This window comes from Pholcus phalangioides, unplaced genomic scaffold (assembly GCF_987345545.1).
Source record: "Pholcus phalangioides strain wild (caught in Gottingen) unplaced genomic scaffold, Ppha-v1.0 ptg000010l_1, whole genome shotgun sequence".
In the NCBI taxonomy this organism is placed as follows: domain Eukaryota; kingdom Metazoa; phylum Arthropoda; class Arachnida; order Araneae; family Pholcidae; genus Pholcus; species Pholcus phalangioides.
The window spans coordinates 26,194,011-26,206,445 of record NW_028301603.1 but is presented as its reverse complement, the minus strand read 5'-3'; the positions used below and the strand labels follow the sequence as shown (position 1 = coordinate 26,206,445).

Sequence of the window (12,435 nt, the reverse complement as noted above, 5' to 3'; positions counted from 1 at the left end):
GCACATTGCTGGTAAATACTTTGCCATTCACTGTCACAAGAACGAATCAAAACTGAGGATTGTGTGTGTGACGGTATTGAAATTAACATAAACCTTTTAACAAACAACTCATTTGCATATTTATACAGAGTAAAACACTATTACGTGATTTTGACATATGGAAATTGGCAACACACACAAATGTAAACATTGTAGACCTGGCCAGGCTCTACAATACTAAGCCTATTGCACATTGAAAATCTCATGAAGTTATTGAACGCAAAGTGGTCCGCGGCCCACCAACGGCATGAAGATAAAATATTGCATTTTCATATATTATATTTGCAAAAACATAATTTAAATTTATATTGCACATTTCTTTTATCACAATTTCACTAAGTTTGATGATCCAAAGGACTTCCCATCTTAATATCAGCAACTTGTGGCCCCTCATGTTACATGAATACTATGTGCAAGAGGTTATATTAAGGTCAGTTTCTAGTATAAATAAAATATGAAACTGAAAACAGAATCCTACTACGATAATGTTGAAGTGAGCATGAATTACACAAGTTCACTAACTGAAGGATGTACCTAGACAAGAAGTGTATTGAGCTACTGAAAGGGGTAAAGGACATCTAGAGTGGAAAAATAAGTCATAAATTTTGATATATTAATGAGAGTAAATAATGGTGGAAATTTTCTTAACATGCAAAATTGTAACGTGTTGGAAAAAAAATTGATTTTGTAAGTTCAGTGATACCTTCAACTTGAGAATTTTCCAGAGCTAACAAAGATTTTTCTAGTGATTTTTCTGCTTTTCGGCTTACAAACTTTTTCGATGATATTAATGCATGCATTAACATAAAGTAGCCATGTCATGAGCTGAATTTTTGCACCAATTTCGTCATCAGAATTGCTGTCACTAGGGTGGAATTTACACATGTCCACCTCAATTTTTTTTCAAATGTACCTACACTTCTCTTTAAATTCTTTGAAACATTTCATATAAAATGAAAGATTCCGCTAAAATAGAAAATGTATTGGAAAAAAAGTAGCTTATGTGTGTGTTTTTCAAAGCATGCATTCTTTCAGTGCAAGACTCTTAGTATCAAGCTGAACAGTCTGGGATATTATCTTTTCCATCTGCATGTATTCAGACACAGAAATGAGCTGACCAGATCACAAATGGATGGGGACACTATGAACTCGATTGAGTTGTCAATGAACGTTGAAAAAAGAACGTGTAACCCCCCACCTTCGTGAAAATTCTGTGTACGCCTATGGCAGTCACAAGTTTCTATGGGGAAAACCATATCACCTAACCAATTTGTTCTTTTAACTGGCTTATAGGGGAGCTCTATTGTATTGCGTAAAATTATATACAAATCACATGTCTCGAAATGTAATAATATTTAATATACACACAATTATATTTTATTATTTAGTTTAAATATACAGTGAAACCTCTATCACAATATTCTACGGACCAAAAACAAAATATTGTGGTAGAGGGATTGACGAGGTAACATTATCCTCATGTATGATGAAATTTATGCTATTGTCATTTTTTCTATATTGGCATTGTTAATATCGGAATATACGCTTTTATGTATTTATTCATTACAAAAAATTGTAATTGATTAGTTTATTTATAAAATTCACTTAGATGCGTATTGTCCCTCTAAAGAAGCTTACCTCATAGTGCTTTTGTGTTGTACACAGAGTGCAGCAATACAAATAACTTCAGCTTTCTGTGATCATTTAGTGTAAAATATTGATGTTATCAGACGTCTTCAGAAGAATGAGAACAAGTGGCAAAGTTAAAATTAAATTCAAAACGATTTTGAACAAAATATAAAAAATATTGTTGTAGCGATTTCAAAAATCTAAAAGTATCGTGATATAGAGGGGTTTTTCATAGTAGATGATGTCGTTGTACTAAGAGTTTCACATTAAGCCAAGTAATTCCAAACAAGTTTTGAAAAAAATACCATTGTATATGTATTTATTATCGATTATCATTGTAGCGATGTTTTGCTGCATATACACTCATGTCCATAAATTAAGGATAATGCCAGCTCTGGCAAATAAAGGTTCAGGCATCCCTAAACAAACGTACATGTTGTTCCAGAATGATGTCCCGATAAATTTGGGCTTTCATGGTTCCGGTTTGAACATGCAGATCTGTTCTGGAACCCAGTATAATTCCACCCGGAACAAGCAATGTTGCACCACCGTAACGGTGTCGTTCAATGATGTTATCTTGATGGTAACGGGTACCTAGCGTTCTCCATATGAAAGTCTGACGTGAATCAGACTGCAAGCTAAACCTGGACTTGTCGGAAAACATCTCACAAGCCCACTGTGACGATGTCCACATTGCATGTTCTCTACTCCAGGCTAATTGCTGCCGACAGTGAGTTGCCGTGAGCGGAACACATCTGACAGGCCTGCGAGACAGGTCGGATGCTGTGCTCCGTCTGCTTCTTTTGACAGTTACTGCCAAATACCGGTCTTCATTCGGCGTTGCAACTCGGGGTCGACCTGTACTGTACCGTATTAAAGTCCAGCTAACTATGAAGAAATATTTACCCATATTATGATATTGGTCTGTCCTGTACTTCACATAAGTCAGCAGTTCCCAACCGGGGGTACGCGACACGCCGTTAGGGTGTACGCGAAAAGAAAATGGTAATGGCGGCCATCCATCTAAAAAAAAGAACAAAATCATTAAAAACGATTAAAAGGAAATTTTAAAAGTAGGTAGAGGTTTTTACTAATATTGTCAGTTGTAATATATTTACCTTTCCCTATCAATGAAATCTATAACAGAGAGGTTGCGTCCGCTGGAAGGGGTTCGGTTTTCCCTCCTCCCGCCCGCGCCCAACCTATGATCGGAATTTGTGAACTCCTTCCTCTCGGCTCACTTTTCTCTGGCGTTTTAGATTTGATTGTTGACACATGCCGGGCTGTGCATAAAAGTGAACAATTAATTTGCGTTGTGTTTAACTTTTGTTGTGGGAGTTTGTATTGAGGCGTGTGCGTGTTAATCCCACAATTTTCTACGTCAACTTTTCTACCATGCATCTACTACTCACATGATTTGCGCTATGGATCAGTGGCTAAATACTAGATCTGTGCGGAAGCGGACTGAAACACAAAAATGAAATACCTTGCACCCGTAAACGTGAAAACGTATTTTAAATCTTCCAAAAGTGATTCTGCCAAAGCTACAGAAACCTCCTACTACATTAGCTATCGTATTGCGAGACGAGGAAAATTCACACTATTGGTGAAAATATGTTGCCCGATACAAGATTGCAGAGCAAAGTGCTCTTATAATGAGTTTAATACCTCTGTCAAGTAATACGGTGTCTTGAAGAATACAGGACATGCCAGACGATGTTGAGAGCACAGTCATAAGTCACGTCAAAGGTTGTGAATTTTTTTTCTATCCAAGTCGACGAAAGTATCGACGTTTTGCACAATATTCTGTGCTACTTGTAATTGCTAAGTACTTGAAAGAGAAAAGTAAATCTTTTTATTTTTCACCCATCGGATGGGTCGTACGAATGTTGAAGACTTATTTGAAGCAATTAATCATTATTTCCTTAAAAAAAGAATTCAGTGGTCAAAATGCATTGGGCTCACAACAGATGGAGGAAATCCACGGAAAGTTGCTACTCAGGCCGTCGTGTATGCATGGCAGAAGTCGCCCCAAAATGAAATGGACTAACTGCACAGACAGATCCCTGCATCGAAACCGTTATCTTTAAATTTGCGAAACGTTCTTGATGAAGCGGTCAACTTTGTCAAGGTGAATCCTACCAACTACAGGTTGTTGAAGACATTGTTGTCTGAAGACATGGACAACCTTCACAACGCTTTGCTTTTGCGCACCGAAGTTAGGTGGTTGTCCCGGGGTTAAGTCCTGACGATGCTGTTCAAACTTCGGCACAAGGTAGTCCTTTTTTTTGGAAGTGTTTAAAACACGTCACGATTTCTTGTCACAAGCTGGGCTAAATTTAATAGTCGGTCACTTGGAAGGATTCAAATCCTCGTTTGAAAAATATTTTTCAGTGTCGGAAATAGAGGATCGGTGGACATCTAATCCTTTCAAGGAAGAGTATTTTGTTCCGGCTTTTCATTGTTGATTGCAGAAAAGGAGAAATTGCTAGAGCTCGCATCAGATACTCCTCTGAAGATTCTCTTCAATGGTGGAATGGTGAACCTAGTCAGTTTTTGGGCTTGCCGGGGTGACGAATACGTTGAACTTTCTAGAAAAGCCATAATGTTTTTGTTGCCGTTTGTTAGCACGGAGCTTGTTGAACCGGCGTTTTCTTTGTATACTTATATAAAAATAAATATAGAAGCAAATTGAACGCAGCTCCGCATTTGAGTTTGCATTAATCCTCTTTTGAGCTTCATTTTTTTAAACTTTGTAATTCAATACAGTCTCAAACATCAATTAATTTTTCCCAAATCTTTGTGCTAATTTGTTTGCTTACTTCAAAAATAAAAAAAAGCTGAGTATAATGAATTTATTTTATTTAATTCAACATGTACCTTTTTTGAAGTTTTTCGAAAACTGTAATGGTCGAAACAGATTGGGGGGGGGGGGGTCTGGAGGATTCGGGGCTGGGAGTACGCGGAAAGGAACCGAGCCAGCTGGGGGTACGTGGACTGAAAAAGGTTGGGAACCACTGACATAAGTGATAACAATACCTGAATGATTACGATATCTGTGATTCCATTAAGCGGTATCTACTGTACTAAAAATGCTGCTGTAAATCAGCATTGTCAAAAGCAACATAAATTTGGTCATGCATGATGCTGTTTATCTGGATATAATAATGATGTGAGAAAAGTACCATAGATGGGTCTGCATTATGGAAACAATCCATTGCTGATTTATATTTATGAAGCTCTTGCACTGTGTTGCTCATAAGAAAACACAAAGAACTTGTTTTCTATTTCTTAATATTGATCTTCTTTATGGAGTATTGCATTGCTTTCAGGAATAATCAGCTTGATTAATCTCTCCAATGCCGATATCCGAATTGCTGTTAATTAATTCTCCTATTTCTTTTATAGGCCTATCCGTATCATTTGAGCCTTCTCTAGCTTTTTGCTTTGTTATCGTGAGCATGTCTCTCGTAACCTTTTTGGTTGGCTCCATAGAAATGGACTTGTCGTCGGACACACATTGTGGCCAAAAGTTCTAATACATGATTCTCCTATCTTAATAGCTTCCACAGCTTCAATGGCATTGATGGTATCTGTGAAATTCATTCATTACTTAAAGACGTTTCTTGCATTCGCATCTTTGATTGCTTGCACAATCATCATTCAATAATGTGTATAGCAAGCCATAAATGTTCATATGACAACCAATCAAGCAGCTGAATGCTAGATGTTTGGTTGGAAGGCATATACAGAGGACGCTCTTATATGCCTGTGGTGTTTGGGCATAACCCAGTATCCAAAGAACTTTGAATAGCATGTCTTTAGTGTCAAGGAACTTTCAGACTTCCAGAATGAAACAACACTTTGTGTAAGCTTTTCTATTGTTCATAATTAATATTTAGTTTGGATACGAAATTTAGCACTTTAACAGTGTTGTCTGGAAAACTGGAGAGATTGTGAATACGAAAACTGGAAGAGCCTGTGAATGCGAAAACCGCAATTATATGAAATCCATGAATACAGAGGGCCGACTGTATATTATATGTACACATACATACTTGTATATCCTGTAAAATGTGTATCTCATAATGTGTGTGATTAATCCCACCATTTTATTCCTTTAGATTATGTTGCCAGAAAGTATATTTATCTAATCTCCACTAACATCTTGGTAGCTACGGAAGAAGGTGATCGTATTCCAATTGAAATCGGCATAGCTCAATATAGCATAAGAAGTGGTATTATGAATGTATATCACAGAATCATCAATCCTGGTAAATAACTCTCAGCTTTTATTGTATTACTGAAATTGTTCTTAAAAATTTTAAGTAGTGTAGTGACCAGAGTTCTTCCTTTTTTTTTTTTATCATTTGTAACAATTTGGCTAATCGTGGGAAAAAAGTTGTAGTCAAATGAGAGAGAACCTAAGCCAAATTGATGCATCATAAAATGTAAATTCCAAAACTGCACCAAATAGCCAATTTGAGCATCAAGAGGCTACATGGACACCTGCGAATTCGATCTTTTATTTATTCGTCAAATTAAATATTTTGTTGCCATTTGGTGCAATGGTGATCGGCAGCATGAACCCTGGTAGTGACAAATTTCAAGTTTGTTTTTTCAGATGCTAGTTTTTTTTATAAATACCTGGGAAGAGAGATATCTAGTCAGCTATCATAAAATGAAGCTTTGAATAAATTTAAATTGGATTGAAATATTGTTTCAATACAGCTTTCAACTTCACTTCTGAATGCACTCGTTTCAAAAATTTAAAATATTGATAAACAAGTTAAAGTTAACTCCTCAACTACCATGGGAGTATATGTATAGTCTAACAAATTTTGATCGAAAAAGGGTGGCACTGGGGAGCGGATTGTGTACGATTTCGTCAACAGTTAAGGGCTTAATGTGGTTTGAAGTATCAAATCTATTTAATTATCTGCTTTGGCTCTTACGCTTACATTTTTAATGCTAGCTGCACTTCCACTGATATCCCTTGAAGACCGGGAAATTTTTGAAAGCAATGAATTATTGTTAGTATCTCACCCACACGATTGTTCAGACTCAGGCTTAAAGGGATATTGGAATTTATGCTAGCTTTCATTTTGAAAGACATTATCTTAAACAAATTGCTTAGGAACCAGGGTTTAAGCTACGGTCGCATTTTTCGCAAAATGCGAAAGAAAATCGCAGAATGCGAAAAAAGTAGTAGCCACTTTCGCAAAAATTTGTATATGAGGTACACAATGAGTATACATCCAACCATCAATCATTACATTAGGGGTCATTCAAGTATTACGTCAGCATCGGAGGGGGGGGGGTTCGGATTTGCTGACTTTTGATGACAAGGGGGGAGGGGGGTTGAAGGTTGCTGCCGTTATCAACCACCCTTTTTGAAGGTATGGAATATTCTAAGCTGCTGACAAAATTTTGCTGACAAGTGGGGGGGGGGGGAGGTCAAAAATGGCTAAATAATGGCTTTATTTTACCTGGTCCAAATTTTTTTTATATGTTCACAGTATAAAAAAAAATAATAGTCTGTAAACAATTGGCTCATCAGTGCACATTCTATTGGTGTATATTTTTCTGAAGCAGATGAGAAGAATATGTATGCAATGAATATTTGGCGGAATGAATGGTTTGGTACTAGCATGCGCTCCACAGGGAACAAAGTGCTTGATAACTCACACTTTACTCTGCTTAATGGTTTATGTTCTTAGCTCTGATTTAGGCTCACTATCACTACACATCATACTGCTTTGCAATGCAACACGGCAGGTGTGGACCCTGGTTGATACAGATCAATAGTGTTTTTAACCATCAAAAGCTGTTATTCAACTCTGGAAGTATGGAACAGTTGTCAAGTTGAGGTTTTGAATATTGTAATATTCTGAGGTCATTCAAGTATTACATCAGTACCGATGTGGGAGGGGGGTTTCCGATTTGCTGACTTTTGATGACAAGGGGGAGGGGGCTTTGGATGATGTTTACGTCATGAACCACCCTTTATGAAGATACGAAATATTCTTAATGGCATCTTATTCGGTGTGCCAAAAATTGAAAAAACCTTTCTATAGTTATTGGGCACCTGAACTAATATTCTCCCTATTGACAAGTCTCCTGCAAGAGCCACTTTAGTGGATCTCTATGTTTCACGGATCCTTCACGTGCTCAGGAAATGTGTCTGGGCTGCTTAAGTGCTATGAAACTTTGCCACACATCACTTGAATGTCACTCGAGGGATCCCCAAATGTGCCACAGATTGTTCAGGTGTTCTGGAACTGTGTCGTGGGTTATTTAAGTGATTTTTGAATGTGCCATGGGCCTACGTCAGTGATCTGAAAATATGCCATGGGCCACGTAAATACTCTAGATTTGTGCCACAGGCCATTTAAGCTATCTGTAAATGTGCTGCTTTGTTCATTTTTCCAAAATTGGGTTTCAGGGGCAAACCGCATCAGATAATCTTCAGGGTCACATTTGGTCTGCGGGTTAAGGGTTTACTATATATGGCTTGAAGGGTGGGTCGAATGAATTTCTTACAGAAATTTTCAGTTCTTACGCTTCAAATGGCATTGAAATTAACAGAAATTGATTATAATAACATATAAAGGTATTTTCTTTCAAAATTTTAATTAAAAATTCTTTACATAAAAATTTTTTTTTTCATCTGGAGGAGGCGCACGAGCCCCCGTGTCTTCCCCTTCCGCGTACGTTTCTGATCCCACCAATATGTGTTAGGAAGTATGGGGCAGCTCTGACAAAATTTTGCTGGTGGGGGGGGGGCGGTTTTACTGACTTGCTGATGGGGGGAGGGGGTCAAAAATGGCTAAAAATTTGCTGTCGTAATACTTGAATGGCTCTTATGCTCATAGATTAACCTCTGCTTGGAATTATAGGACAACATCTGTCCTTCACAGTAGCAAACTTTTCATGTATAGATTTATTGCCACAGATTATGACCAAAAAATTAAGTATCAGTTTTATTAAATGAACCCTAAATGCATATACTTTATAATCATATTCTCGTGTAGGTCCACCACCCGCGGGATATGCTGGTGGAGCTAAAATTCACAGTAAGTATTTTTTAGTTCATTATATTTATAAATGAGTAGTTTGTGCACATGAATGAATGAACATCAGAACTTTGCCACTGGACTTATCCCGTTGCTGAGATCTCTTCCAGCCCAGCTTCGTGGCAGAGTCCGGAACACTTTCGTTTGTATAAAAAAAAGAAAGAAAAAAAAAACATACAAAATTTTTACAACATATTTTCCCCAGACAATTGGGCATTGTAACAGTTAACAAATTTTGTGGTGATTACTGATGAGATGGGGTTGGAGATAGGATGGAGGTATATTTTTTAAAAGCAATTGGAGGGGCCTCATGCCATCTCATCTGTTATCTTCACTTGTCATATTATATACATAGGATACAAAAAAAAAAACGAAATGAGAATCTTATTGTAAAATTCTCTGGAGAGTAGTTTGTGCACAGGTGTCATTCAAATATTGCATCAGCATTGAGGGAGTGGATTCAGGTTTGCTGATTTTTGATGAGGGGGTGGGGGTTTGAATGATGCTTACACCATTAATAAAAATATTAATTATTTTTAATGACATCTTTATTTTTCATATTTCTTAGGAATACCAAAAACGAGAAAACCTTTCCCTAGTTGGTGAAACACCTGAACTAACATTCTTATAGATAGGTCCGTTAGTACACCTCTCAAACCTTTCTAAGACCTCTGTAGACCACTCCAACATCCTGTCTTATGGAAAGTGTCAGTTAAATTTAGTGGTATTGGGGGTGCTTGAATGCCCATGGAAATATGTATAAGGGGCTAAGCACCCCCAGAATTGATTCAGAAATCAATTTCTAACATGAAACTCAAGATGAGCATCCACATGGCCGAAACACTTCAGATTCCCCTGGCTAAACTAGGGATTCTCACACTTTTTCCTCTCGTTGCACCCCTTGCTATAACCAATGGATATTATTAAAGGGAGGCTTAGAGGCTGAATGTAAACACAACTATTTATTTGTTAAACATGATAACGATTAAACAACAGTAGTAAAACGCTAGTACTGTGCACAGATTTATATACAATCTCGATCGGTGATGTCACAAACAGTAGCGACATATGCGGAATGCTAATGAATACAAGGGTTACGTCAGATGGCGTCATAACACCCCTTCCCCTAAGATAGAACAAAGTCCTTAAAATGGCGAGGCAGAGTGACTGTCCGTCTGGGACGCTGACGCTGTATGGATGATTCTTCTGGAACAATTTCCGGTTTCGCCATCAGTCTCTGACTGTCCTTTGTGACTACTACTTTCACTTGTGATTCTGCAACTGTTGGCTCAGGTGACTGCGATACTGGAGATTCGAATGGTTCTTTAATGTTAACTGTTGACTCAGGATTGTCAGGAAGTCGTTGCAACATTTGATCGACATGTCGGCGTACAACATCACCATTTTCAGTAACAGCCTTGTAGGACACTGGACCTGTTGGCTGGACTATGGTAGCGGGAAGCCACGTTGAACCTTGACCATAGTTTCTAATGAAGACTGGATCATTTTCGTTGAAATATCGTGTACCACCATAATCATTCTTCTGATAGATTATCTAGAATACTACGCAACCTCCTACCCATCAACAATTCCGTTGGGCTGGCACAAGTTGTGGATGTTGGAGTACAATGCTGCTGCAACAAGAAATTTGCCAATCTTTTCCGCCAGGAGCCATGTACAATTCGACATAAGGCATCTTTAACCGTTTGTACAGTTCTTTCAGCCTGCTTGTTAGCACATGGTCTTCTAGGAGCGATTAAGACTCTGCCGATCAGATTGCGTTCCAGGAACAAACGGTACTCCATCGAGATGAATTGACCTCCATTGTTGGAAACCATGACATCTGGTATACCATGGGTGGCAAACAAGTCTCTGAGGCGGGGGTATCTCAAAATTTTCAATTTTTGCTGGAAGCCTACTCAATGAATCTGCATTTTGAATTTTTCTACCCGGCTTGTGTACTAACGTAAAATCATATGCATTTAAGATCAGGGACCATCGAAGCATACGTGGAGACAAAATTTCCCTTGTTGGCTTATTTTTAAGGAATATTCCCAACAATGGCTGGTGATCTGTCACGATAGTGAATCTATGACCATAAATGAAATGGTGAAATTTTTTTATCCCAAAAATAATTGCCAATGCCTCTATCTATTTACCTTAAGTTTTCCTAAACAATCGGGGGAAAACAAGATTTAACTAAAATAACATACCCATGTACGATTCTCGGGAATAGAAACAGAGAAGAGACACCGGTGCCCGAAAAAGCATGGTTCATGACCTTGACACGTGCACAGTCGATCACACACACCAGCTAATCCATACGATTATTCCGATGCGAAGAGTCGCTATCTTGGCAGGTACGTTAACATCCTCGTCGCCAATATTAAAGAGAGGCTTAGAGGCTGAATGTAAACACAACTATTTATTTGTTAAACATGATAACGATTAAACAACAGTAGTAAAACGCTAGTACTGTGCACAGATTTATATACAATCTCGATCGGTGACGTCACAAACAGTAGCGACATATGCGGAATGCTAATGAATACAAGGGTTACGTCAGATGGCGTCATAAGTTATCTGTAGCTCCCCGGAACAGTGTAACAAAGCATCTTTTTGAAAAACCTTTCTCTAGGTCGGTGGAATTGGGTCAAACCCTTTTGTTTCCACTCCATGCATCTCATGAGTCCTTGAGTGATTTGCTTAACTCTTTTGCATGAGCAGATATATGCTCTTCTAAGGAGAGGAGTGGTTCACAGAGGGTGTGCATGGCAATCTTTGCCCTGCCGCTAATGCCAGTGATAAAATTTCATTACTGGCAGATTGCCACACCCTTCCCCCAACTCTGCATCATCTAATGTTCCTGTATGATGTGGATGAGAAAACAAGCTTTGATGATTTACGTGACAGGAAAGGAAACTAAAAAACAGCCATGAAAATAATTTTCTTGTATGATGGGAAGCTGTGATTGCAACTAATTTGTGCATAGGTGGGATATTAAAAAAGAAGTAAAAGTTAGGTGTAATTATTTACTATTAGCTATAATACCCAGCACTGCCGGGTTTTCTTCAATGAGGCTTTTTTGGATCACGTGATTACCCCCTTCTTTCTTTGAGGGACATGCAAACCGTGTCTAAGTAAACCAATATGGCGATTTCCTGCTTCCTGCGCGACTCATGAAAGAAACAAATATAGATTTAAAGAAACGTAGAAATGAATATATATATTTTTCCTTTTTTAAGGGGGCACTAGGTATTTTGATTTCTTTCCCTTGATCTTCAAGTTATCCATCTGCCTATTTCTGCTTCAAAAAATGCTTAATTAAAGCTGTGGAATTTCTTCAATGTACTTCACGGGCTTATAATTGATTTTAATACACCCTAAACTCTCTATATCAATTTATGCAGTTGAATATCAAAAGACAATACGGAGACATTAATTTTCAAGCTTGAGGGGATATATATAAACTGGTGAAATCAATGTTATTGTATGGATAGCCAACTGAAACGTAGGTCCGGCTGATTACTTCATATTTAATTTTCTGGGCTTCGTATATCTCTAAGCGAACTCAATATTTCAAAAATAGGGAATTCAAAAGAATTTTTAAAATTATTGATGTGGCGGAAAACCCCACAAAATTTCCGCATTTCTACAGTAAAATCAGCAATTTTAACACTGATTTCTATGG

The 12,435-nt window shown here is 37.8% G+C and overlaps 1 protein-coding gene across 1 annotated transcript in view; it reads left to right on the top strand.

The window, feature by feature from the left end:
• Positions 1 to 12,435, top strand: part of mael (germ-plasm component protein maelstrom) — a 110,138-nt gene that overhangs the window by 21,205 nt on the left and 76,498 nt on the right. Inside the window, exons 4-5 of the mRNA XM_089237941.1 lie at positions 5,793 to 5,942; positions 8,703 to 8,744. Coding sequence (XP_089094067.1) covers positions 5,793 to 5,942; positions 8,703 to 8,744 — 192 coding nt within the window. The remainder of the gene's footprint in view (positions 1 to 5,792; positions 5,943 to 8,702; positions 8,745 to 12,435) is intronic.